The 26,679-nt window shown below is 38.9% G+C and overlaps 2 protein-coding genes across 5 annotated transcripts in view; both read left to right on the forward strand.

Moving 5' to 3' along the window:
• LOC129725720 (uncharacterized) overlaps positions 1–26,679 on the forward strand; it is a 500,714-nt gene that overhangs the window by 375,040 nt on the left and 98,995 nt on the right. The gene's annotated exons all lie outside the window — the stretch shown is intronic.
• Positions 19,256–20,433, forward strand: LOC129725722 (uncharacterized). Its single transcript, XM_055681839.1, has 3 exons — positions 19,256–19,631; positions 19,703–19,980; positions 20,298–20,433. The coding sequence occupies exons 1-3, from the start codon at positions 19,278–19,280 to the stop codon at positions 20,386–20,388; spliced, it is 723 nt and encodes a 240-aa protein (XP_055537814.1). The 5' UTR covers positions 19,256–19,277; the 3' UTR covers positions 20,389–20,433.

Below are 26,679 nucleotides of genomic sequence, written 5' to 3' on the forward strand. Positions count from 1 at the left end.
CTCCGACTGGTTTGGAAATATTTTTAGAACGTAAATTTTGTGGATTGATAAGTCATTGTAGCAATTCTTAACAGCATTTTCAGTATTGTATCTTCTCGCATGAAACACGACCAAATTAAGGATTGTATTGCATGGTTGAGATAAAAAGACGAGTAAGTTCAGTAAGACGAGTAAGTTATTCTAAAACTAACAAATAGATTTTATCAGATTATGAAGAAGAGAGATAATTGCAATTACATAAAAATAAAAACAATCCATCTCAAAAATATTATATGCGTGCGGCATTCTTCAAATTGATTCCAGTTGCATAGCAGTTCAAAAATTGTTCGTATTCACTGATGTAACGTAAGAAAACGTTGCATCAATTCTTTTGTTAAAAGTTATAGTAAACGATAAAAGCTTTATTTTCTTGGATTTGTGATAAACTGGTTGCGCAATTTCAAATTTTGCTCCTGTAAATGAAAATTTTCAGTCTACAGTTCAGTCTACAATTTCAACAAAATGTAAGCCCGAAGTTGCTGTATTTAAAACTTATATTGTATTCAATAACCATCATAAAGAAGCTCTCTCACAATTTATTTTTTCAGTATTATGTAAATTTATTTGGAATCCAGTTTTTTCTTCAGCATTCTTCCAGTTCAAATTAAATTTTTATTGGCAACTCTGATCGAGAAAAACAAACAAACACAGTCGACGTTATCATTCCACACTTTTCCGACCGACCGGTCATAATCGCTTATGAACGAATTTACGGCTCTTCACGATGCCAAGTGCACAATCCCGGCACAGACCATCCCGAGCAGCGAGCAGCTGGTTGGTGCTGTTTTGGAATTCTAATGAGCTCAAGTTCAATAGTAAAATTTGAATCGAGGATTCGCTATGGCAATATGAAGTGCGCTTGCCGGCAAAAACTCAATCCGAAACATGTACTTTATCGTATACGATGAAACACGCTACGGAACGCACTTGAATCAAAGCGTTACGCTCCACACTTGTCTCGAGAGTAGGTATTATGCATTTTGCCAAGAGCAGATGTTTACCTGTTTTTTTTTTTTGCTCGAAAGGCAGGCTTCCGCTGGATTGTATTATGAATTGAAAATATGCTGATAATGGGATACAATGGAATATTAAATGAAGAATGATCTCGGTAAATATTAAACAAACTCAACAAACAATGTTGAATAAATAACCTCGAAAGTTTTGTTTATTTTGGTCACTTCCAAAGTCGCAACCAAGTTGTCAAAAGCCTAATCAAACTTTTCTACACCTTGGCTGTTGTTTTTATTTTTACTTTGCTAAACAGTCAAGTACACCAACGCGCATTTCAGACGAATTTCCCTTGAGCTTCCCGGAATACGCAGCTTTGGGATTTAGCAACATTTATAGGCTCACTTACTAACATTCGACAACGAGCGCAAAATTCCTCGAAAAAGCCACCAACTCACAGCATGACTAACACCAGACCGAAAAGGTTCGATTTTGATTTGGCTGACCTACTCCAGAGCTTGGAGCAAAAATCGAACCTTTCCACTACGAGACTTTCCCGCTGCAATCCTTTGATCCTTCCACTAAAGTAGCATTTCAATCTTCATTTCTTTCATAACATGACAGACGGGACGAGGACGGTTCTACCCCTTTCTACCGTGACGCCGGTTTCTCGGCATTTTTCTCGCCTACGATGTAAACATTTTAGCCGACAGGTCTCTCGAGGTTTTAGTCCTTCTGCTCCGTGCACCCGTGCAAAAGTTCACTTGTCCTAATATCTACATTTCTTACAAGCAGCGTCTTTTCGCTGTAAACAAGCAAATTGAGTTTAAAAGTTAATGCCGAACGAAACTTTAGCCTTTTCTCCCCCCGCGGGAACCACTTTTGATTCAGTCATCACTTCAACCAGGATCGGCTGTCTGGGACGTGGAGCGTGACTTTTTTTTTGTGTTTTTTTTTCCTGCTGCTCTCTTCTGTCGGGTCCAACCGAAAAAAGGCAATTGGATTTTAACCACATCGGAAGCATAAATTATTCATCCCATCAAATGGTCCCATTCTCGGCGGACTCAAGAGACGAATTGGGGAAGCTTCCGGGCTGCAAAATTGACGCTTCTCGTGGCTGCTGTCCGGACCACTCCGCTGATTTGGGTTGATTTGACCTATTTTGTTCGCGTGTTTATAACTCGCACTGTAATTTGTGACATGTAATCAAACGGTTCGATGGAGAGCCAGGGGACAGCGCACAATGGCCGGGTCGATAGCCAGGAATTTGCGTTTTGGGCAAACGATGCCAATTTTGGGGTTGATCTCTTCTTTACATTTTTTTTTTCGAACTGAAGTAATTTAGTCGGAAATCAGATATTTTCTTATCAACAAATGGCAGTGGAAAATGTTTTGTTGATTCCGGAAATCTATTCCGCATATCGCAGCGATCAAATTGAACATCAAACGCCAAATCTTGGGAAAGTCCCTTTTCTGTATTCTTTTTTGAAATTACAAAACCATGATACTAGAATAGGTACCTACGTGCTGTAAACAATAAATTCAAACTGAAGAAGCGTCTGTTTCAAGGCGGTTGTTAGGTAGATAAAAACTTGTTTATGAAGAAAGTTTTCAAGATGATGAATAGAAAATCCATTTACGTCATTACTAAGTGATTTTTGAGTTTCTTTTAGTTAGCTTCAATGGCTTTTTGCGTTGGATTTAATTGATTACGCAGATTTTTTGCTGTGGTTGGAGTGTTTTCGAAAGGCGAAGAGTCATTCGGTACGTATAAAAATGCTAAATTGCAAACCAAGTGTTGTTACAAGAAACTCCCTTAGAAAAGGATTTTTGTGTTGATTTCAGTTGGTTCCGGTGGTTGAGCTGCCTGTGTTTAGCTGTGTTGGGGGAGGAGAACTCTCCAACGAAGATGTCGCTAGCGATATGTTTTAAAGCAAAAGTTCTTAAATCCGTACGAACTCTTACTGATTGAGTTCTAGCTACTTTTCGGTACTTCCAGTCGATTCCAGTAAATTTCTGAGGTGGTCAAAGTGATTAATAGTTTTTCATTTTTAAATCGTTTATTTAGAGTGCCCGATGAATTTACTTAATTAATTTGCTGAATGTTTACTGAATTGGTCTTAGCTTTCGATATATTTCTTGATTTACAGCTCGATTCGTAGGTGGCAATAACACTGCTATTGATTCTTATTCGAAAGTATTCAGCAGAAATAATTGAAAAACCTTCAGCAAATGAAGTTTTCTTGCGCAGATTCGAGAATTCACGCTGGCTTCACGCAAATTTCGGAATTCACGCGGCACGGACTTTTTTCAAGCGCTGAGTAAAGGAGATACTTAGTGTATAAAAATAAACCTAAACCACATGGGCTTCTTCCATTTATGTTTCGGAAGCTTCCATCAAAATTCCGATGTATTTGAAAACTAGACAAATGAAAGTCAAATCTAGTGTCCAGGACCACATTGGCCATGCATCATGCGACAGCAGAATTTGAAAGCCAATTGGAAGGTCTGGCTTACTTAAAATGGATAACATAACAACTCTAAAGAATCAGACACTTCAAATAATGAAAACAGTCCCAATCCAATAAATTTATTTTTTGACGTAGAGCTACGTCTCTATGGAAGTTCCACTAATTTCAACCAATCGGTACTGAGTTAATTTTCCTATACTACACCTTATTAACCGAGAATGCACTTATTTGGCTGTATAATAGGTTGCTTTAGCTTCAAACAAATATCATGTCAAATATCAATATGCAACACGTAACTTCTTACTGTCTGCTTCCAACCGACACTAACTTAATTTGTTCTCCCAGCCGCACAGGTGCAATACGCAACACACAACAGTGTAATAAACTGTTGCATGGCTGGGAGTGCTAATCCTCCTACTATCTACTTCCATCCGATACGCGAAAAAGAATTGCTTATTCTTTCAAGCTGCAAAACGATACAGGTTTTATTGTTGCGGGCGTAGAGCTCCATCGGTCCAGCTCCAATGGTTGCCAACACTGAATGAGATTCAATTTTCGTACATTCGTATTACATACGAAATACAATTTCATTGCATCTGGTTAAACTGGAATAGACATGAAAAAGGTAGGTCTCTTACAACATGTGTCTAATGTTGAATTCGTTTTCGCGACGGTACTACACCGTTCCCGGACTTTTTGCTTTTTTGCTTGAAAAAAAACACTACACTCACAGCTGTAATTTTTTTCGTACGGTATTTAACAGCATTTGTCTTGTTGTTCGTGTTTTCAAACTATATCCTGTCTCGTCCGGGTGTAGTCCTCGATAAAAAAGTGTAGTCCGGAAAGTGAAAAAACAGTTACATGGTAAAAGGTATAGTTCGAGTGAGCTACACCGCAAAAACGAATCTGACCTAGTATAGGATCCATGGTCCTTAACTGATAACTTGACGTAGGACTACGTCTTACTGCACTATTTCGAGGTACATCCTGCGGAAACTATAACCAAGGTGTCACATCAGAATGAAAGATTTCAAACAGAAATTACTGAATAACCACACAATAATGATCAATAAGTCGTTGGATAGGATAGGATGATGAACAATTCTGTGACCTGTCAGTTCTTCATTGCTCAGCAGCGAAAGTCGATGGAAAGTTTCTAGGCCGAGTTTTTGCGAACAATGGAGAAATCACCTGCGAGTATGCCAAGCACAGACGCCATGATATATTCACTAAAACAATACCAAAAAAATAGGTTATCTCCCCTTTCAAACCGATCAACTAATGTTTGCTACCTTGATCCTAAACTAATTTGATATCTCGAAGGTAGAGCATTTCTGTAAAGTGTGTTACAACCCTCTTTAGTAGACAATTTAACGATCTACTGTAAGTATGTTATTAAAACTGATGTCGTTACAAAAAACATGCTGTTATCGGTAACAAAAAATTAGGTACTTACTTAAATATAATTGCATAGGAATCAACATGTGATAAATTCAATTCGAGAAATTTTTATACTTGCAGGTTTACAGTAGATCGATGTATTTGTTGAATATTCGTCGAAATACGTTGCTGACATCTGCAAAAAAATCTGAGTTTCGATCAGTTGTTGGGAAGTTTTCCGAGATGATATCAGTGTGTAAAGCACGCATTTTAGGTGTAGCTAACTATTTAACTATCTAACGTGCACTCGGTGCATTTTAATGAAAGTTTTAGCTTTTGAGTATATATAATTTCGACAATTTTCAAAATTTTTGTACTCCAATGATTTTAATCCATTTGAATGGTCATTCCGAATCGAAAATCTCATTATAATTTACTTCCTAAATGCATCAATTTTCAAATAATTTTGTATTTAAGTTGAGACAAGCTAAGCTTTTAAACTTGTTCTCAAGCTCCGAATACCGATTGTGAAGTCGACGGGTTTGCCTTCCTCCCATAAGGCCTTACGCGTCGGATTTTTCCACGTAGACATCGGAACAGTTTTTGTTTCGCCACGGAGTTTATAAATCTGTACGCCGCCGGTATATCGCTTCGTTTGGGTTTGTAACGCGGCGTCAAGAATCAAACTCGCGAAAAGGTTATATTCTACAAGTGGTGCAAGGTCCTAAATCGACTCGACAGCCCGTGAAATCTTTTCCTCGTGTAACTTCCAATCAATGTTCCGGGTGAGGACGTACGGAATGTTAATCAGTTGAGCGCGGTTTAATACATTGGCAATCGAAAAAGAGACAAGTAGATGATCGCTACCGTGGGGATCCAGGATTACCTTCCATGTGCAATGCAACCGTAGTTATATCGAACGTAAGGATAAAGTTATAGCACTTGGTTGCGCTGAAGGTTTAAGAACACGAGTCATATTCCCGCTGTTCGGCGTCGTCACAAAAATTAAAAAAATAATCTCCCAAATTTAGCCGTAGCAAGGGGAGGAGCTCTATCATATCGAAGAGCAGCTGTAGCCCAATCTGTGCTCTGGGAGGAATATATATTGAGGCAATACAAAGCTCTTTACTTTGTATTGTCACCGTATTGAACCGAAGAGAGGTTAATACGATTAAAAAAACAACATTTCCAATCCCCAGAGGTACTCCTTCTAAAAGGGTATTCCGGTCAAAGCGAATAATAGTAAATCATGGAAACTGAGATTAACATATGAAGTGAGCCAAGTTAAACAGAAAAAATATATCGAATTTGTATATATTAATCAAAGCTTTGAGCGAATCAATTTTAGTGATGATACTTCTACAATTCCACTGTAAAATGGAGATAGAACCCTTCACTTCAGCCGAAGGATATGATTGCCCATCGAAGGATATGATCGCTGCAACGAGGGGCCATTAGGCAGTCAACTGCTTCAAACTGTTTAAACTGTCGGTAGAAATGCCAGCAGAAGACTTTTAAGAAAATCAGTTATGTTAAAATTTTCAAACATCTAGTCCACAATATCTGGAAACTTCAGCAGTCCATATTCTAGCTGAGTCTTGGACGAAAAAAAGGAACAGTAGGGCATTTTGATGTTCCTGGATGGGTTGCTTCGGATTTTCAACAGCACTTTTTTATTTGAGAATACTTGTCATTTCAGATAGGGATCTTTTTTGACCTTTCCTAGGACGTTCAGGAGAAGACAGGTTTGCTCTCTTTCTAGACCTCCCAGGCTCAAGAAAGAAAGGTTCAACTGAATCATCAGAATCAGACTCGTCGGATGACAATACCTCATTCGGGAAAATCAGTTCACAACGTTGTTTATTGCCGCAGTGGGTGGCCGTACAATCCAACTGCTTGTACTTAGGGCGGAACAAACAAACGCACGGGTAGACGCACCTTGTCCACGACCACGTAACACGGCAAAGCAGACCCGGTGTAAGTCACGCGAAAAAGTTTGATTGGGTGTATGTTTTTACACCCTTGTCGAACGATACCGAATACAATCGCTTGCAATCGAGTATCTTTACCGGATGAAGACTGGAATCCTTGAAACGGCCTGATCCATCCATCAACAGGTCCTTGACAATCATACTCGACTCGCTGACCACGCCGTCTATCTCAACTACGTGAACTGGAATGTACACGTGATATTTCCGCGTAAAAAGCTCAAAAGCAACAACCTCTTTTGCTTGCTTGAGGCATGGCACTGATACACGCAGGTTATTCGGGCGGACTTTTATGATTTCTGTTACGGCTTAAAGCCATTCAGCCAGACACCGTGAAATATGCCTTGTGTTTAATGCTTCCGCTTTGGGCCGGAAAAATACATTCCGCTGCTTTAAATAATCTTCAGGGTACAGCTTCATCCGATGGATCAGCTCACGTGGGTCTCCTATTTCGACTCGCGGAACCTTGTACCCACCAGAATTGGACGGAGGAACGGTAGGGGTTTTGTTTATCGTCCATATTGGACGGAAGCTCAAATATAGAGCCGACACGGTAGAAAAAACTATTTAACTCTGTTAATCGCTCTTCTCCGTAATAAGTCCAGTCACGGCGGTTCGTTCGTATTGATTCTGCTGCTTATCTGCAGCCTATTGTTCAAACAGCAGCTTACCTGTCCGGCCAACAGGGTAGCAGGCACGGCGGTGCAAAGAATTTGCTTTTGTCGCTTCACCGCAAGCTACTGTTTCCACAACACAGAACGACTTGAAAAATAACACGCGCTTGCTTCGTAAACACAATGACGAATGGATTGTGAAATCACTATAAAAAAACACAAGAGTGGTATGCAAAGCCACGACCGCAAGATTGACGTAGAACTACATACGGTTGTTTGTTACATTACTTGTATGAAATATGTTTCACCTTCTGTGCAAAAGAAACGTTGAAGTGCTATCGAATTTCAGTTTGTACATACATCACTCTACAGGAATGGAACATACATTATAGAACGCAAATAAGTTTCAACAGTCAGAGTGCATGCAGAGTAAAATAATGTTTTACTTTTAATTCTAGCGTAAAACGAGAAAATATTAAATCTTTAATTTGTTTTTTGTCGTCATAAGGACAGTTGTTTTTCAATTTCATATCGAATATAATGTCGATCGCATCTGTGTGCTACCCCGACAGAGGGGATTCAAGGATTTTTTATGGCAACACAGTTGAAAGCTGTTTTCACACTGAAAATTTGACGGCCATTATATTTTGAATGCCAGCATCCTAAAAGGTTGTCAAAATACGGCAATTTTTCATTAGAGGAAGTGCCGGCTAATGTACCTACTACTGCCCGCTACTACACAAGGACAGTTTTTTACTAGAAGAAGTGCCGCTGCACCAGCTGGTTCTGGACTAACTGAAAGACTCTTTTAGATGGATTAATTCCAAAATGAAACTTCTATAAAATGAAGAATTATTAATGGAATAACTTTACGAAAGACATTGAAGCTCTAGAATCAATTTTTGGGTCAAAAAAATATCGAAATAGCGTGCTGTGTCAGCGACCACTTGAGGATCTATATAAGAGTGCTTTCGACTCGAACATCATTTTACTAGCGGACGGTAACATCTTAACATCAATTTCTGATCAACATATCCGATTCAAGATGAAACATCAAACTGTTCTTTTCAGGACAACCAAACAATGCATTGAAATAGTATTCTTCTTGTTGCCGGATTGACTATTGATGGGTGGAGATTCCACAATCTTCCCTTGGGCCTCTTATGTAGTTTTCAATCTTGCGATCGTGGCTTTGCACACTGTTTTTTCTTTAATCTATTCACAACTTACAATTTTACATTTAAAAATACATCAAAAATGAATATTCATCGTTGTCAACAAAACTTTAATAGGTTTACTGAGAAAGAAAAACACACAAAAAAATCGTTATGTAACATTTTAGAAAAAAGGTTATGTTTTCAATAGGTAGAGTGCTGAATATAATTTGAATAAAAAAAGTGGGAGGTTGTATCCAAGACACGACCGCATAACTAACGTAGAACTACGCACACTATTAACAAATGCATTGTTGTAAGTGTTTCATTAATGAGTCATAAAGTCTACTAATGCTTGCTTTGTGCTGCCTTAACAGTGGGGGAATAGAGACACTGAAAACAGGAGCTGTAAAAGCTGTTCCATGTTTAGTAAATTAAACGGCCGCTACAGATTTAAATTGCTAGTATCCAGCACAGATTGCTCGTTTGAGATGTCAAAAAATTATTAACCTTCAAATACTTGTTTATTTGCCTTGAGAAAGGCATTTTGCTGCTCAAAATTGGATTTGCTGATGGCAACCTTATGCTGCCTCAGTAGTGGGACAATAACGGCAGTCTGCCGACACACGCTTAGAGAGAGCGTTCACGTTTTTCGCATACGTCGTTGCTATTGGATTTGGCTACGAAACAAACAAAGTAACATTTGATTCAATAGCAACGGATCTATTCTCAACAAGCCTAGCTTTAGTCACGAAAACTCGACGCATACTCAAACCGAAAACGCATGCTGATTCATACAATTGCATATTCTTTGGTGATTTTAATGTTTCGAATCACAAAACTATTACAAAAAACGTGAAACTCAAACAAATTCTTCAAAAACTCGTAAATTTCCAAAAAAAATTAAGAGACAGAAATTTTGTTTCTTTTACAAAGTTACATAAAATTTTCTAATCTAAAACTTTGTCGAAAATTGCAGAGCTCTAGCGTGTAAGAATGAAAAGTTGGTGTCGGAGCGCCAATTCTGCGGCCAAATCGCGAACTAAACTGAGCGTCAAGTTGAAGTTCTTATTAAACTGAGAAACTTTGCTGAAGACTGCACATAGGTTGGATAGAGTATCAAAGTGCTGGACCGTGTATTCCATGCAATAAATACATTGCAATTGTATTTTTACATGAAACCTATGTTTATATTCAAACTGAGATATCACAAAAACACCAAAAAACATCTCTTTCAAATTTTCAGATATAATAATTTTTTGATGGACAATTTTTAGAAAAAAATCACAGGAGGGTTGTGTGCAAAGCCACGACCGCAAGGTTGAAGTAGAATACTTTTACACAGCTCTACTTACGGCTGTACATTAACCTACGGCCGGGCGAATCGATTCGCGCCGCTCTTCGCGTTTAGCCTGGCAGAGGCCCAATGCGCACGGCCAACACAATAGAAAGCTGTTTTCACATTGAAAATTAGACACGGCTTTACTGGAGTAAGTGTTGGCAAATGCATCTACCGCTAATACCGCCACTATCGTACGAAAGCGCGTCGTTTCATGTGGGGAATAATATCAACAACGAGAAATGACGCGCGTCTAAGCACACCCGAACTGTTTCGCCGTGCCGCTTCCATTTACTTCCTTATAACATCAGCCTTAGGGAAGTACCGGCTGCACCTACCGCTGAGGCTGTTACCATACTGCTACTGGTACCCAAAGCTATTAACTCTTCAAATTAAGTGTTCTATTTGTCCTCAAAAGAACAATTGTTCAATTCCATATCGGATATAATGCAATCGCATCTGAGTAATATTATAATTCTTCTAATATTCTTCTGAACAAAATGATCCAACTTTTCCATTAGAGGAAGTGCCGGCTGATGTACGGCGAAAATCTCGCCCGATCGCTCGCGTTGGCGTTCAGCCCGGTAGAGGCCTGAGACGTGGTGACCAACCACAGGGCAAGTGATTTCCCTAGTAACAATATTGGTTTTATCAAAGTTTTATAGCCCTCAAGAAAGCCAGAACAGCGCTATAAAACTTTGATAAAACCCGTTTTGTTACTTGGGTTGTTTGATTTGAAGGCAGCCACAGGCGCAACCCGCTGCTATCTTCTGTTACTGCTGAGTGCTGATATCTGCTGCTACTGCTGTCAACGTTGTGGACGGTCCATCCAGCTCACCATCCGACTGATGAATGTAGCTAGTTTTCCCAGAAAAACTCTTTTATAGCCGAAGGGTGCTACGAAATAGGCCACGCCTTTCTGTTCAGTTGTACTATTTTCTAATGTTCTTTAGACGAATTATTCCACAATTCGCATTTGATTTTTGTATCTAGCGAATAAACACCGATGGTGTTCTCACACACGCAACGATTTAACCCCTAACCGTATTGCGGCTTGTAACATCAAGCGATTTCGTTTGCTCGCTGTTGCGTGTTGCATCATTTTGCAATTGGTAGCTGGGAGGCGACAAAATTCTGTTCATGCTGATTGATTGAATCTAACTAATCTAACTAACTGCTTTTGTGAATGCGTTCTAACAAAGAAGTTTGTTATTCACAATCGGTTATGCTGATCACAGCCTTTGCGCTGCCCCAACAGTGGGGGGTTTACTAAATAAAGTGAAAATTAGACAACAGAATTTGATTGCATCCCGCACAGAATGACTGCTTGTCTTGATGCCAGAAAATTATTAACCTTCAATTACTTGTTTATTTGCCCTTAAAAAGGCATTTTGCGGTGCAAAATCGGTTACAGATTACAACTTTTGAGCTGCCCTAACATTGGGGGAATTAAGATACACGGACAACATGCACTGTGGAAGCTATTTTACATTCAGTAAATTAGACGGGTGCGACAGATTTAAATTGCTAGGATGCAACACAGAATGCTTGCTTGCGTTGACAAAAATTATTAACTTTCAATGACTTGTTTATTTACCTTGAAAAAGGCATTTTGATTTCCAAAATTGGATTTTCTGATGGCAATCTTCATGCTGCCCCAACACGGGGGGAATAAAGGGCTATTCCCACTGCTTCCGTTCAGGGACCGGGCCGGGACCGGGCCGTGTCCGGGACATTTCATGCATTCACACTGGGCCGTGCTTGAACCGTGCCTGCGCTGCGCTCTGGCTGAGAAATGTTGATGTGTGTATGTGAAAGAACGTCTTCCTCTTTTTTTCATACCGCAGTTCACTCCGCGCGAAATTGTCACTACAACATACGAGCCCGGACGACACACGGAACAGCCACGGCCCGGTCCCGGCCCGGTCCCGGAGCGGAAGCAGTGGGAATAGCCCTTAATGGCTGTCTGGCGACACACGCTGAGAAAAACCGCGCTGCTCCTGAGACGTGGTGACCAACCACAGGGCTAGTGCCGCTGCTAAGGAAGGACGACTGCTGTTGTCGCTGTCCAGAACTATTATGAGCGGCTCCGGCTGAAACAGGCTCTTATATAGGCCAAATAGCATGTTTTCAATTGCAAGGTATATGATTCTGTCGACCGTGCTTGGGAAGCAATCATATAACGACCAATCAGAGGTCGAATTTTTCGTTTTGACAAGGCTTGACTATTTTCAATAGTACAATAGTGTGAATAATAAAATTGCAATTATCTTATATTGGGAAGAATCTTAGAAGATTTTCCAAACCATTGCTGCAAGAACGAAGGAAATCCATCGAATACTAACCGATTTGTTAGCAATTGAAATTGGACATATTTTTAACTTTTTTCGGTTTTAGATTTTCATTTCACATCCCTATGCAGCCGAACTTCCTGAGAGAAGTATTCTACTTCAAAAATCATGGTTTGCTATTGCTTGCTACCCGCTGAGATATCTACTTCACAAAATTATGAATTTTTTTCAAATTTTGTATATTATTTCTACTTAAGTACTTCAGAAACTTCTGTACTCGAATGAAAACGACGTAATTATTCAATTTCTATCGAGTAAAAATTTGTAACAAATTAATTCGGGTGAACTCATAAAATTATTACATGAAAACGTGGATTTCGGACAAATTTTACAAAAACTCGTAGAACTCTGAAACTTGAAGAGTTAAAAATTTTGTATATTCTGTAAAGTTTCATGGAATTTAGAGATCTACAACTTTGTCGAATACCGCAAAACTCTAGCGTGTAAGAGAAGAAGTTGGCATCGCAACGCCACCTTTGTGGCTAAATTTCGAACCAATTCAAACACCCAAAATGACGCCCTAATTATACCAAGAAACTTTGTAGAAGATTGGAAACCGATTGGTCAATTCCTAAGAGCGCTATTAATTTCGTCCCGTAGATTCCATTTCTAGCCCAGTGTGCAGTGGTCGTAATTTTCGTTTCAACAAGGCTTGACAATTTTCAATAGAGTTCGCCTAATCAATCAACACTTTTCTATTTTTGGGTGGATGCGTGTGTAATTTTTCAATCAATTGCTGCAGTAATCAAGCAAATCGGTTGAAAACAAACCGATTTATAAGAATTTAAAAAGGGACACTTTTCGTCCCCTTTTCGTTAATAGTTTTCCTATTTCCATCCCTATGTGGTAGACTAAAAAAACGTAGTTCTACGTCAAAAATACTACAAGGTATACAGCCCTAGGGTTGTATGAAATGGTGACGTGGGACTAAACACTGTAATTAGGGGATTTTTTGTTACAAAATATACAGAGTCTGCAGACAGAATCAATGTGTTTATTTTCAGCCTCCCCTGGAAATCAATTTTTGGAATATATTCAACAACACTCGAAGAAAGATCATTTATATTTGGCGATATTATGCCTTTAGTATTTTTCTTTTGTGCAAAAAAATATTTATTTAACAAGGCGCAAGCATAGCGTGCTTGTTGAAGAAGCACCAAGAATTTCTCATAATGCGTCAAAGTCAGAATTATCTCTATATCCTCAAAAACCAAATCCAATAATGCTAACGTTATCATAATGAATGGTTTTGTCTTATTTAACTCTAACTGAATCAAATCTATAGTATGGATATTACTTTCAAAATAATATGGAAGCCCTTACAAAGGTTCATCAATTGGAAAACATAGGAAAATATTTTGAACAAAATTCCTAACAAGTTCCAGCAAAAAATCGTAGAAATCCACAATTACATTTTTATTTTTTGCTTGACAATTTTTTCATTTGCCTGCAACTACATTCGCTGTATTACGAAGACAGGAAATATACGTTTATTATGGTAAAGCTTAGAATAATAATATATCATCTAACAATTTTGAAATATAAAAAGAGATTCTGTACGAATCTTACTAAATAACCTAAAATTCACAAGCATTCGCAGATTTTTACTCTTCTATAAATGTATATATTTAGGAATTTACTCTTTCGATACTATCTGGTCACGATTATTTAGTGAATATCGAAGATAAAATTAAAAAAATATCCGTTGCAAAAATTTACAATTCTTGTTGAGTGATTCATGGCAATCATATTTATGAAATAAACTTTCAATCACCATCAACAGCAGCATTGTAGTTTTTCCTCAATTGCATACGAATAGAAATGTACGAACAAAAGTGTACCACTGCAATACGAATAGTACTGCTGCCGTACGAATAGAAGAGTACCAATGCAATCATAGACGACGAGAGACCTGCGGTTCTATACTCCACTGGTACTGTTGCTTTTACTGGCATGTTTTCTTTCAAGACATCAGTTTTTATTGGGTTCTACAGTACCTAACACGCAGGTTTAGAGATTGTTCAAGGATGGGTATTGTTTCAAACTTTCAGGAAAACTTTTACCTTCGAGACATCATATTAGTCTAAGCTCATGGAAGCAAAAATTAATTGACCTATTGGGACGGGGAGACTCTGTCAATTTTTATTTCGAAATTGATACAGGGAATATCACAGGGAACGGATGGTGTCCATTCACGTCGTCTGTGCTAGGAACGCTCGCATGTAATTGGTTCATTATTCGCGTAAATTTGTTATTGAAATTATTATCAATTTTACCGCTTAGCAATGAAATTAGAGTGATAATTAACGCATTACAAAATTGTTATACATTTTATCTATCCAACAACATATCGGTTATTGTTATCCATCATGTGGTTATGCTGTTATTAGCGTTTGAAATCTGACGCAACATTTGCCCGTTTCATTTCCAATTTTACAGAATGCATCCCAGTATAGTAAACAAAGACGTGTCCCACGTCAAAATACATCTCTTAATTCTGGCTCAGAGCGATCATTTGATAAGCTCCACCTCTTTTTTCACTTTCTTTAGAAACTTTTTCCTTTTTCCGTTTCTCCTCAGTTTCGTAGCACGTTTGTACAAAAATGATTTCTTGTGGACATTCTGTCGAGCCGGGCCGATAGCACTCTCATTGAAGCAACAAAATAATATGTTTTGTGTCGTGTTGCGCAGCTTGGCTGAAGAAAAAAATGTTCCCGTCCCCATGTCGCATGAAAGCAGATTATTGCGTGTTTGACATTGCCGATGGTAGACATGGGTATGAAGGTCAAATTTCTGCTGAGGTATCAAAATATAACCGTTTTAATTTAAGACGCAAGAGCGTAAGTGCTGCATTCCTTTTATCTGCTGCCATCCAGCACGAGAACAAGTATAAATTATAACCGGTCCTTCTCAGGGCCACCAACACGTTCTTGAGGCAATGTTGAATTTTCCTCGCTTGCAAATGCTGAAATCTTAACTACTTCAATCACATAGTTGAAGAGCACCAAACGGTGCTATTATATTTCACAACAGTAACAACACTGGCAAGTTTGTTAAATTATCATCATTCCGGATAACCAATCGCCGATGATTCTAGATCTCCCGTTTTCTCTAGAACAGCGGTTCTCAACCTGGGGTACGCGTACCCCTAGGGGTACGCGGGAGCCTTTAAGGGGTACGCGAAAGAAAAATCAGTAATGGCGAACAAAGCAAGGTTTTTTTGTAGTACTTCAATTGTTGTTAAACTTGTTCTCAAAACATGACTGTAGCAATAAAACAAACTATTGTCCGATTTGAAACCTTAACCAGACTACCACAATGTGATCTATCACTACTTTCTCCCACTCTGTAAGGACTTCAGAAGTCAGAGAGTACAATTAATTTGGAAAATATTGCTAAGGGACGGACAAAAAAAGGTTGAGAACCGCTGCTCTAGAAGAATTGCCTGCCATTTCCAATAATTCTGCAGCTACCGAAAACTCCATAACAACCGGCAGATAGACAGGTGCTTAAGTATCAACGCGCCCAAAACGATCAGCCAGAAATTGAAACCCGGCTTTTCTTTCTTCTTCACGATCAGCAGCCAACGTCCGTGTGGTATCGGCACAATCATGGAATGAATTATACATAAAACACAAAGCGCGCATTCTTAGTCAACTAGGTATATTCTGTCGACCTTGTTAGGGAAAGAAGCATTGTGCGACCAATCAGAGGTCGATATTTGCGTTTCGACAAGGCTTGACAATTTTCAATAGTACAATCCTTCGACAATCAGATTACAACTTTCTCCATTTGGACGGATGCTTGGTTGAGTTTCCAATCGATTACTGCAAAAATGACGAAAATCGGTTAAAAACTGACTGAGCTTAAAACGGTTGAAAATGGACAATTTTTGTGACGCTCTCGTTGTTTTTGGTTTTTGAAATTGGATCCCTGTAATGAAATTGGTGCCCTGTATATGTTGCCGTAAGACGTAACTCTACGTCAATAAAAAAACTGCGGATCTGCTTAAAATAACGATTTGCTTAGACATCAAATGCTTTGAAAATTTACCACTCATAAACTGTGTATCATAAAATCAACATGAGAGATGGCAAAGAATCAATTCCAGTATGACGTATTTTTTTAATCCAACGAAACTCGTTAAAATAATAATTATATGAATATCTTCGAATTAAAAAAAAAATTAATTTGTCTGAGCGCTCATTAAAAATCTTCAGTACACTGCGATAAATTTCCCCAGAGTTAGGATCGAAAACTTTTTCAGGTTTCAAAGGTCATGAAAATTGAAATAAAAATGTTTTGCATCGACATAATCATTAAAAAACTTGCAGTCTTATAACAAAAACAATGCCAACAAACATACAAATAACTATAAAGTTGCACGTTATTTGAAAATATAATTTATTAGGTTCCAAGGCTCTGATAACTACAAAGTACAAAAAATTTTTAAAAATCAACGCAAAACTGTCCAATGTATCCTGAACACCGAAAAAAGTTTTTCTCTAACCTATGAATAAACAAAAAAACTACCAAACTGAGAATAACCGGTTTTCCGTAATACGATAAACCATGCATTGTAGAAGCAAAGCCAAGAATGACATAAAAACTATCCTATGTTTCAAATCGTCGATTGGAGGACACTAATAAATAATAAGAAAAGTATGAATCGCCCATGTTACAAAACAAAGGAACAATATAAAATAACGCTCGGAGTCGAATGTTCTTAGCACTCAGATTTCAATAATTATTAATCTAAAGAGCGTCATAACAAATTTGTAGAAAATATCCAAATTCTGCTCGCTGATTGCACTCTAATATACAGTATCGTTTTGAAATTACTTCAAAAGAACAAATTGAAATTTTTATTATGTTAAAGTTGCCGTCTGGATGTTCAACACTTGACCCGGTGCTCCCCTCCATAAAAACGTCATTAAATTCGTAGGAAATTGAATTATTTTCGTAGCATCCGAATTTATTAGTTTGGGGGTCAAGAACCCCACCGCACAAAAATGAGAATTTTCGGTCACGCACTCATCCACACCGAATGCAGATCACAACCAATGGATCAACCTCTCGATGCTGGAAGAGACCCTAATTTAAGTTCATTGCGACACATCCTACGATGTCATAAAGTGCGGCACGTTAAAAAACGTGATGTGTGCTGTTCATTCGAATATTATTTACAAACACACGCGATGATTGTGAATTTTCCAATGCACTTGCCACGCTCTTACCGAAATATTTATGAACTCTCTTCGCAGACGCGCGCAGGGGACTTTCCTCTTGTGGTGCGGATGAAACCGAATGGGATAATAATGGATGACGAATTTACGACACTGAGCGGCGTTCAGTAGGTGGAAATAACGGTTAATAATAATCGTAACGGGGACAAAAATAAAGTGTTGATTATTATTCATCATTTTCGTGCGAAAGGACATTAGGCGGGGAACGTCTGTTGTTGGTACGGTTAATTGTTGGCTATGACGCATCGGATATTTGCATTACCGATCGTTAGAAGCTGTTGAGAAAAAAATAAGGTTTTTATTTAAGACTGTTGAAACTTTATTCTGTTATTTGTTTGTTATCTGTATATCACGAACTGTTTTACATTTTAAGAACTATACGAATCAATGATAGCCTTCAACAGCTTTTTCAGCAGCGCTCTGGCAAATTATACAAAACCGCGTCAATACCAAATTTTACGTTTGTAACATGGGTCATTAGAAAAAGTATCTTATTATTTATTAATACTCTCCAAGTGGTGACATTTTTTAACATCCAGACATTTATTATAACGGGCCAAATAAAGTCTAGGATTGTTTTCTGTGTGTGTTTTTTTTGTGGGATATATTTAAATATCCTGAGGAGAGGTTTATCGATTTTTCTGAATAATTTATGTTTTCACAGCAAAACCTAAAACATGTCCTAATGAATTTTATGAATTCCTTCACTTTATTGTGCAATCGAAGGCGGCAATGGATTAATGAACCATGCGCCATATCTGCTCTTGAAGTAAACAATCATTCTCAGTAGTACTGGTGTAGTTGATTCATAATTCAGAATGATGGTAGTTTTTTCATTGAAAACTAGTAAATTTGCTTTTCAAGTAGGAAATCTAATTATGAATGTCTGACAGAGTAAACAATCGTACAAGCAAATCATGAAGAAGTATCGAATGTTCTTTTCTTCAGGTAATCTGATAAAAAAGTATCAGGATACTTTTATTGCACGGAAAGTTCGAAAAAAAAACAAGTCAATCAACTTCATCAAAAAAGGAACGACTAGGCTTGTAAATTTGAGTGATGAATTTCTTAGCTGCCGGTTCTATACTATTTTCAGGCTATCTGCATATTTTTATAGTCCTTGTTGTTTGTTTGGTTTTCGATTGTCAGCTCTAATGATCAAAATTCCGGTCGGAGGTTCGATCGGAACGAAATCCTAAAATGCCGTTTCATGTCGTAATGGGAAAAGCTTCCGGGGTCCGGAAAAGTACGGCTCAATCTGACAGAAAATCGCTTTCGCTTTCGCACCTATAAATTATCTCATTTATTTATGCCTAATGACTTTCGGGAAACATGAAGTGATAAAACTGAGACTGTGAAAAAAACCTGAATACCCAAATATACATGTTACTTCTTTAATTGAAACGAACAACGGTTTTTTGTCGATCTGACTTATTTCAGCCGTTAAACTGGTTGAGAGCGAATTTTTCGAAGCTTTTTTCAATTCAAAACCCCAAACCGCCTCCAATACAGGCATTCGAGTATGTTCTCACTCATATTTAAAAAATGACACAGAACACCAATAACCGAATGTTTTTGGTGATAAATAACCAATATGAATAAATTTTTATTCCTCAACAATGTGATTGCACCTCAGTCCACTATCTTATCATCTAAACGATTAGCCCCATTATCACAAAAAAACAGTGCCAACCTTTCCGCAACCGACAGTTTGCAACAACGAATCGATCCGCACACGCACAGCAATATGGTTTGGACTCGTCCAACCAGCGTTCCACTGCCGACAATTTGGCACGAATTCCAGGCCCCGGATGTGGGCAACACCGATAACCTAGTTAGCTATCGAGTGCAAGATCTAACCCCGGATCGATACGAAGATATGGTACGGCATTTTCTGAACCACTATCTGGGGGAGGAACCGGAATGCGTTAGCAAAGGAATTTCCACTGACGCTCTCGCTCGGCAAGAGATGACCCAGTATTGGCGGCGATGTTTCAGCCGAAACTTAACGCTGGTTTGCTACAAGGAAGAATCCCGCCAAATAGTCGGGGGAAACATTCTCGACGTCAGAACCGTTCAAAGGGAGGCGGACGTGATGAAGGTAAACAATTTCCGTCGATAAACAGCTGGCTATCGAAATTGGTTAACCACGAACGAAAACATTCCTGTCAGGTGGAGAGCGAAAAGTTAAATGGAATTTTCATTAGCAACGAATTTCTAACCGATACGGTCGACCTGTTCGGGCGTTACGGCGTCCAGGAGTATCTGACGGATTACGGGATGGCCGTTCATCGGGAGTACCGGGGGAAAGGAATCTGTCGGGAAATGCTGCGAGCACGAATTCCGCTGTGTAAGACGTTCGGGCTGAGACTTACTTCCACGAATTTTACCAACCTCGGAGCGCAGGCGGTGGCTGCTAAACTTGGCTACCGATGTGACCTAGAAATGTCGTAAGTGTGCACGTAACAACCCGCAGCAAGGTTTCCGGTTGCAGGCTTATTTGGCTTTGTTTCAAACAACTGTTGTTTAGCATATTTCTCGACAATCTTCAAAGCTTTCCACTGCCTTCAACTCAAACCCAATTTTGCAATTTAATAAATTCCACTGGTTGACAAAATTACATGAAAGTAATCATGGTACAGAGAGCAAAGCCTTAAAGCGAATATCTCAGTACTGCAGGTTGATGTTCCAGGAAAAAACAGACAATCGATAAAGCTTGAGAACTTGAAAATAATAAGAAATTTACATTGATAATTATTTTTCGCAGATATGATGAACTGGCCAAACGAGGTCCATTGTTCAGCTATCCTGGAATAAGTGCCAAAAGTACGAAGGTCATGAGCTTGGTAATTGATTGATGTTATTGATGACCAGCGATGGTTGTTCCTGCTGATAAGTTTCGCTAAATAAAAATATCGAATGAGCTGATTTTACTCTTTTGCAATTACTTTTAAGTAAACTACAAATTACAGTGTTTATATGTCAATCCATTTTTGTCGGTAATAAGTTCTGAGTTAATGCCACCTTGTTGGTTTGTCAGATTCTAGATGTGTCAGTATGTCGATCTCTTTTTGTGTGCCTTTGGGAAAATAGGAGTGTGGTATAATAAAGAGTTACAGGAAAGAGGGAAACGATTAGCGAGAAAGTCCGTGATATTTCTTCTTTAGAACGCGAACTAAAAATATGCGAGAGAAAAGTGTTATATTGTTTGCTCTATACAAGTGAACAAGGAACAAAATTATGATGGCGGTGACCACATTTCCATCTGTACTGGAAGCTGCAAAAATCTTTTGACGTAGGACTACGTCTAACCGCACTATATCGAGATACATTCTGCGGATAACTAAAACCAAGGTGTAACGTTGGAATGAAAGATTTCAAACGGTAATACTGATGTAACCACATGACGGATCAAAGTAATCAATATGCCGTTGGAATGATAAAATGATGGACAATTTTGTGATTCTTCATTTATCATTGTTACTTGATTGTTGAACAGTAAAAATTGATGAAAAGTTCCAAGGACGTATTTTCACGAACAATGTACCAATCACATGCGAGCACGCCTGGCACAGACTTCATGAGTGGATACCAACTGCCTGCTATGACAACCTCTACATCAGTGGCAAAAAAATTGACAGGATCTCTCCGTCCCAACAGGTCAACTAATATTTGCTTCTATGAGCCTAGACTATTTTGATGTCTTGAAAGTGAAGCTTTTTCGGAAAGTTCGTAACAACCTCCTTTATCAGACAATTAAACGATCTGCTGTGAGAATGTTATTAAAACTGATGTCTTGAAGGAAAACATGCTGGCACAGGCAACAGTACTGCACCAAGCCATGTATGAGAAGACGGTCGCTCGTCGTCAGTGCAGAAGCACTCAATTGCCATTTGTGTGCAGTCAAGCCAAGTGGAAACAATGTAGCTGCTGTCGACGTACAGTGATGCGTGTTCGCACACTACGCTGTGCGGCCGGGGGTAAAATAATTCTGTACGCAAGAGTATATCATGATGTTGGATGTTGCATCCAATATGTGATTACAACTGAACGGATTTTGACCACCAACGCTTTGATCAAACGACGAACGTTGCCAAAGCTTGTGATACACAAATTGGCTTATCATTAAATAGTAGATTAGTAAAAAGTTCAGTTGAAATCCACTTTTTCTAGTTCAGTTTCGCAACTTTCAATCAATCACGAGCTCGCTTTATATAGCTGCAACAGATGTTTTCTCATCGTTTTAAAGTGGTTAAAGTGGTTATTGTTTTACTACCCCTGAACAGGTTTTAAACACCGATGTCTTAATCGACAGGTAGAATAATGCGGAAGATTGTAATATAATAATTAAAAAATCTTTTCAACAAAAGTTGTGTTAAAAATCGAGTAGATGGCATTAGAACTGCAACCGTAGTGATTTTCATATCCATGTTTAATAATAAAAACTTCTTTTAAATTCCAAAAGTAAAATTTGAAGTTGCATTGGTTTGCTGTCTTTTTGAATTCTACAGTCTGGTTTTTCTCAGATATATTCAAATGGCCAATAGGCTATATAAAAACAATAAAAAAGCAATATGCTTCGCTAAGATTTTGAAACAGATAGTGCTAATGGTTATTTTTTACCAGTTGAATAAATTCAATTCAATATGACAATCCTAGTTGCTTTACGCGGTTGTGGTGTAGAGTAAAACCAAATTATATGCATCTTGACGTTAGGTTTTAAACATTCATATTCGTATTTTTCAATAACAAAAATATTACACTAGCTAGGTTTATTTTTAAAGAAAATAGACAGGTGACTTTCACATATGGCATTTTGTTGTTTTTTTATTGGTATCTTAAAACTGTTTCTTTTTTTCTGGTTCTGTTAAATGAATAAATGTTTCAATTGGCCTAAAATGAAAAAAAAAATGAATGTTAACATGTTCATAAATTTCAATGTCAATTTAAATTTTTTTGTAAATCTAGATTTTTCACTAAAAACTGCTCTCTTTATCGTTACTTTTCCAACGAACATGTAAATACAGGATTTTTTTAAGTGATATCTTTGCTAAGCAGTTGTAAGAAACTGACAATGATGCTGCTTTGGAATTGGTGAGCGAGCTATCTTTCACAGGCGCAATTGAAGATGAAAGGAAGTTTACTTCCTACTAAATCGTTCTTATTTAGGGTCTATTTAAAAAATTGCCTTTTCGGATGTTAAAGAAAATTGACGCATTAGGATGAAAGGTATTCATCAATGTTAAAAACAGTATTTTTTTCTTCTCAAATAGAAGTCTGCAAATGAATAATCAGCATTTTTTCAGTTGTCAAAATCGAACCATGTTAAAAATAAACACTTTTCTTTTTATGACTTTTTGGTGGCATATGACTTTAACAATATGTGACCACCAATGAACTAGTTTTAGGATTGTAAGTCGTTAGAGGTGTCGCTTGATGGATTAAGGCTCATTAATCTGGAAGTATCCGGAACGCAACGGGGACAAGTCCGCATGAAGCCTTTAACGACCTAGACACTTGATATGACCCTTTCGAGTAATTAGAGGTATAGCACGGTGCTAAGTACTGCTTTGATCATGTCTATTATATTACCGAAACTTGTTCCGGTCATATATCCAGAACCGTCTTACTGATTCCGGTATTCCGTTTCGGCAACATAATGGATAAAATGCCTTTCTTTTGGTGGTTGTTGAGCTTGAATTGGTTAAAAGCAAAACAAGAAAACTATAAATTATGATTAAACATAACCGCTCGTTTTTGGCTTATCGAACTTTTTTTTTGGCTGGTCGAACCGTGCCAAAATTGAACCGTGCCGAACAGTCTCAATTCTCAAAACGAAATATAAAACTATCGTAGTCCTACGTCAAACCTGCGGTCGTGTCTTGGATACCACCCTCGTACTATTTCATCTGTACTATTTCCGGTATAAATCTGTATAAAATCTGTACCATTGAACCATGGTTTTAAATTGTGATTTTTTGAAAAAAATCACAGGAGGGTTGTGTGCAAAGCCACGACCGCAAGGTTGAAGTAGAATACTTTTACACAGCTCTACTTACGGCTGTACATTAACCTACGGCCGGGCGAATCGATTCGCGCCGCTCTTCGCGTTTAGCCTGGCAGAGGCCCAATGCGCACGGCCAACACAATAGAAAGCTGTTTTCACATTGAAAATTAGACACGGCTTTACTGGAGTAAGTGTTGGCAAATGCATCTACCGCTAATACCGCCACTATCGTACGAAAGCGCGTCGTTTCATGTGGGGAATAATATCAACAACGAGAAATGACGCGCGTCTAAGCACACCCGAACTGTTTCGCCGTGCCGCTTCCATTTACTTCCTTATAACATCAGCCTTAGGGAAGTACCGGCTGCACCTACCGCTGAGGCTGTTACCATACTGCTACTGGTACCCAAAGCTATTAACTCTTCAAATTAAGTGTTCTATTTGTCCTCAAAAGAACAATTGTTCAATTCCATATCGGATATAATGCAATCGCATCTGAGTAATATTATAATTCTTCTAATATTCTTCTGAACAAAATGATCCAACTTTTCCATTAGAGGAAGTGCCGGCTGATGTACGGCGAAAATCTCGCCCGATCGCTCGCGTTGGCGTTCAGCCCGGTAGAGGCCTGAGACGTGGTGACCAACCACAGGGCAAGTGATTTCCCTAGTAACAATATTGGTTTTATCAAAGTTTTATAGCCCTCAAGAAAGCCAGAACAGCGCTATAAAACTTTGATAAAACCCGTTTTGTTACTTGGGTTGTTTGATTTGAAGGCAGCCACAGGCGCAACCCGCTGCTATCTTCTGTTACTGCTGAGTGCTGATATCTGCTGCTACTGCTGTCAACGTTGTGGACGGTCCATCCAGCTCACCATCCGACTGATGAATGTAGCTAGTTTTCCCAGAAAAACTCTTTTATAGCCGAAGGGTGCTACGAAATAGGCCACGCCTTTCTGTTCAGTTGTACTATTTTCTAATGTTCTTTAGACGAATTATTCCACAATTCGCATTTGATTTTTGTATCTAGCGAATAAACACCGATGGTGTTCTCACACACGCAACGATTTAACCCCTAACCGTATTGCGGCTTGTAACATCAAGCGATTTCGTTTGCTCGCTGTTGCGTGTTGCATCATTTTGCAATTGGTAGCTGGGAGGCGACAAAATTCTGTTCATGCTGATTGATTGAATCTAACTAATCTAACTAACTGCTTTTGTGAATGCGTTCTAACAAAGAAGTTTGTTATTCACAATCGGTTATGCTGATCACAGCCTTTGCGCTGCCCCAACAGTGGGGGGTTTACTAAATAAAGTGAAAATTAGACAACAGAATTTGATTGCATCCCGCACAGAATGACTGCTTGTCTTGATGCCAGAAAATTATTAACCTTCAATTACTTGTTTATTTGCCCTTAAAAAGGCATTTTGCGGTGCAAAATCGGTTACAGATTACAACTTTTGAGCTGCCCTAACATTGGGGGAATTAAGATACACGGACAACATGCACTGTGGAAGCTATTTTACATTCAGTAAATTAGACGGGTGCGACAGATTTAAATTGCTAGGATGCAACACAGAATGCTTGCTTGCGTTGACAAAAATTATTAACTTTCAATGACTTGTTTATTTACCTTGAAAAAGGCATTTTGATTTCCAAAATTGGATTTTCTGATGGCAATCTTCATGCTGCCCCAACACGGGGGGAATAAAGGGCTATTCCCACTGCTTCCGTTCAGGGACCGGGCCGGGACCGGGCCGTGTCCGGGACATTTCATGCATTCACACTGGGCCGTGCTTGAACCGTGCCTGCGCTGCGCTCTGGCTGAGAAATGTTGATGTGTGTATGTGAAAGAACGTCTTCCTCTTTTTTTCATACCGCAGTTCACTCCGCGCGAAATTGTCACTACAACATACGAGCCCGGACGACACACGGAACAGCCACGGCCCGGTCCCGGCCCGGTCCCGGAGCGGAAGCAGTGGGAATAGCCCTTAATGGCTGTCTGGCGACACACGCTGAGAAAAACCGCGCTGCTCCTGAGACGTGGTGACCAACCACAGGGCTAGTGCCGCTGCTAAGGAAGGACGACTGCTGTTGTCGCTGTCCAGAACTATTATGAGCGGCTCCGGCTGAAACAGGCTCTTATATAGGCCAAATAGCATGTTTTCAATTGCAAGGTATATGATTCTGTCGACCGTGCTTGGGAAGCAATCATATAACGACCAATCAGAGGTCGAATTTTTCGTTTTGACAAGGCTTGACTATTTTCAATAGTACAATAGTGTGAATAATAAAATTGCAATTATCTTATATTGGGAAGAATCTTAGAAGATTTTCCAAACCATTGCTGCAAGAACGAAGGAAATCCATCGAATACTAACCGATTTGTTAGCAATTGAAATTGGACATATTTTTAACTTTTTTCGGTTTTAGATTTTCATTTCACATCCCTATGCAGCCGAACTTCCTGAGAGAAGTATTCTACTTCAAAACAGCTTCAACAATTTTTCATTGTTTAAAGAAAACTGTGACGACATGGCATTGTCTCTGTTAATATTAGTTCTGAACCTCGACTGTTAATAAAACTTTGGCGAAAGCTGTCATTTATTTAACCGTTCTCAGCCATAAATTACCGAGATTCGGCAGTATACTCTAGGTGTATGGGTTGCAAGATCGCATTCACTGCATCGTTGCGGAGTCTGTTACAATGTAGTGTCTAATAAACCACTTCTCTCAAAATCTGTACTAATTTGTACTTTCTCACAAAAATCTGTAATCTGTACGGAACAGAATCTGTACCGAGAAAATCTGAACGTTTCCAGATAAATCTGTGCAGTTGGCAATAGTGGTGGTAACGTAATGCTTCGGAAGTTCGCCGCTCGTCGTGGTGTTATTGTCGCTACAGCACCGTCATTGACCTAGGCCCTTGGTTAGTGCATTCGTCATCAGTTTATCCGACGGGCAATAGACGAGCTTCAAATCTCCTTGATCACAGAGATCCTTTACGGAATGCGGAATGTTGGTACGCTCCGCTTTCACGAAACTGAAACAACTCTGGTTGTCCTCGAATACGCTGGTCGGTCTTCGCCCAGTTCATTGAACAATCTGTGCAACTTGATCAACTCTTGGGCCGCCTCACTTA

This window comes from Wyeomyia smithii, chromosome 2 (genome assembly GCF_029784165.1).
Source record: "Wyeomyia smithii strain HCP4-BCI-WySm-NY-G18 chromosome 2, ASM2978416v1, whole genome shotgun sequence".
Lineage (NCBI taxonomy): Eukaryota > Metazoa > Arthropoda > Insecta > Diptera > Culicidae > Wyeomyia > Wyeomyia smithii.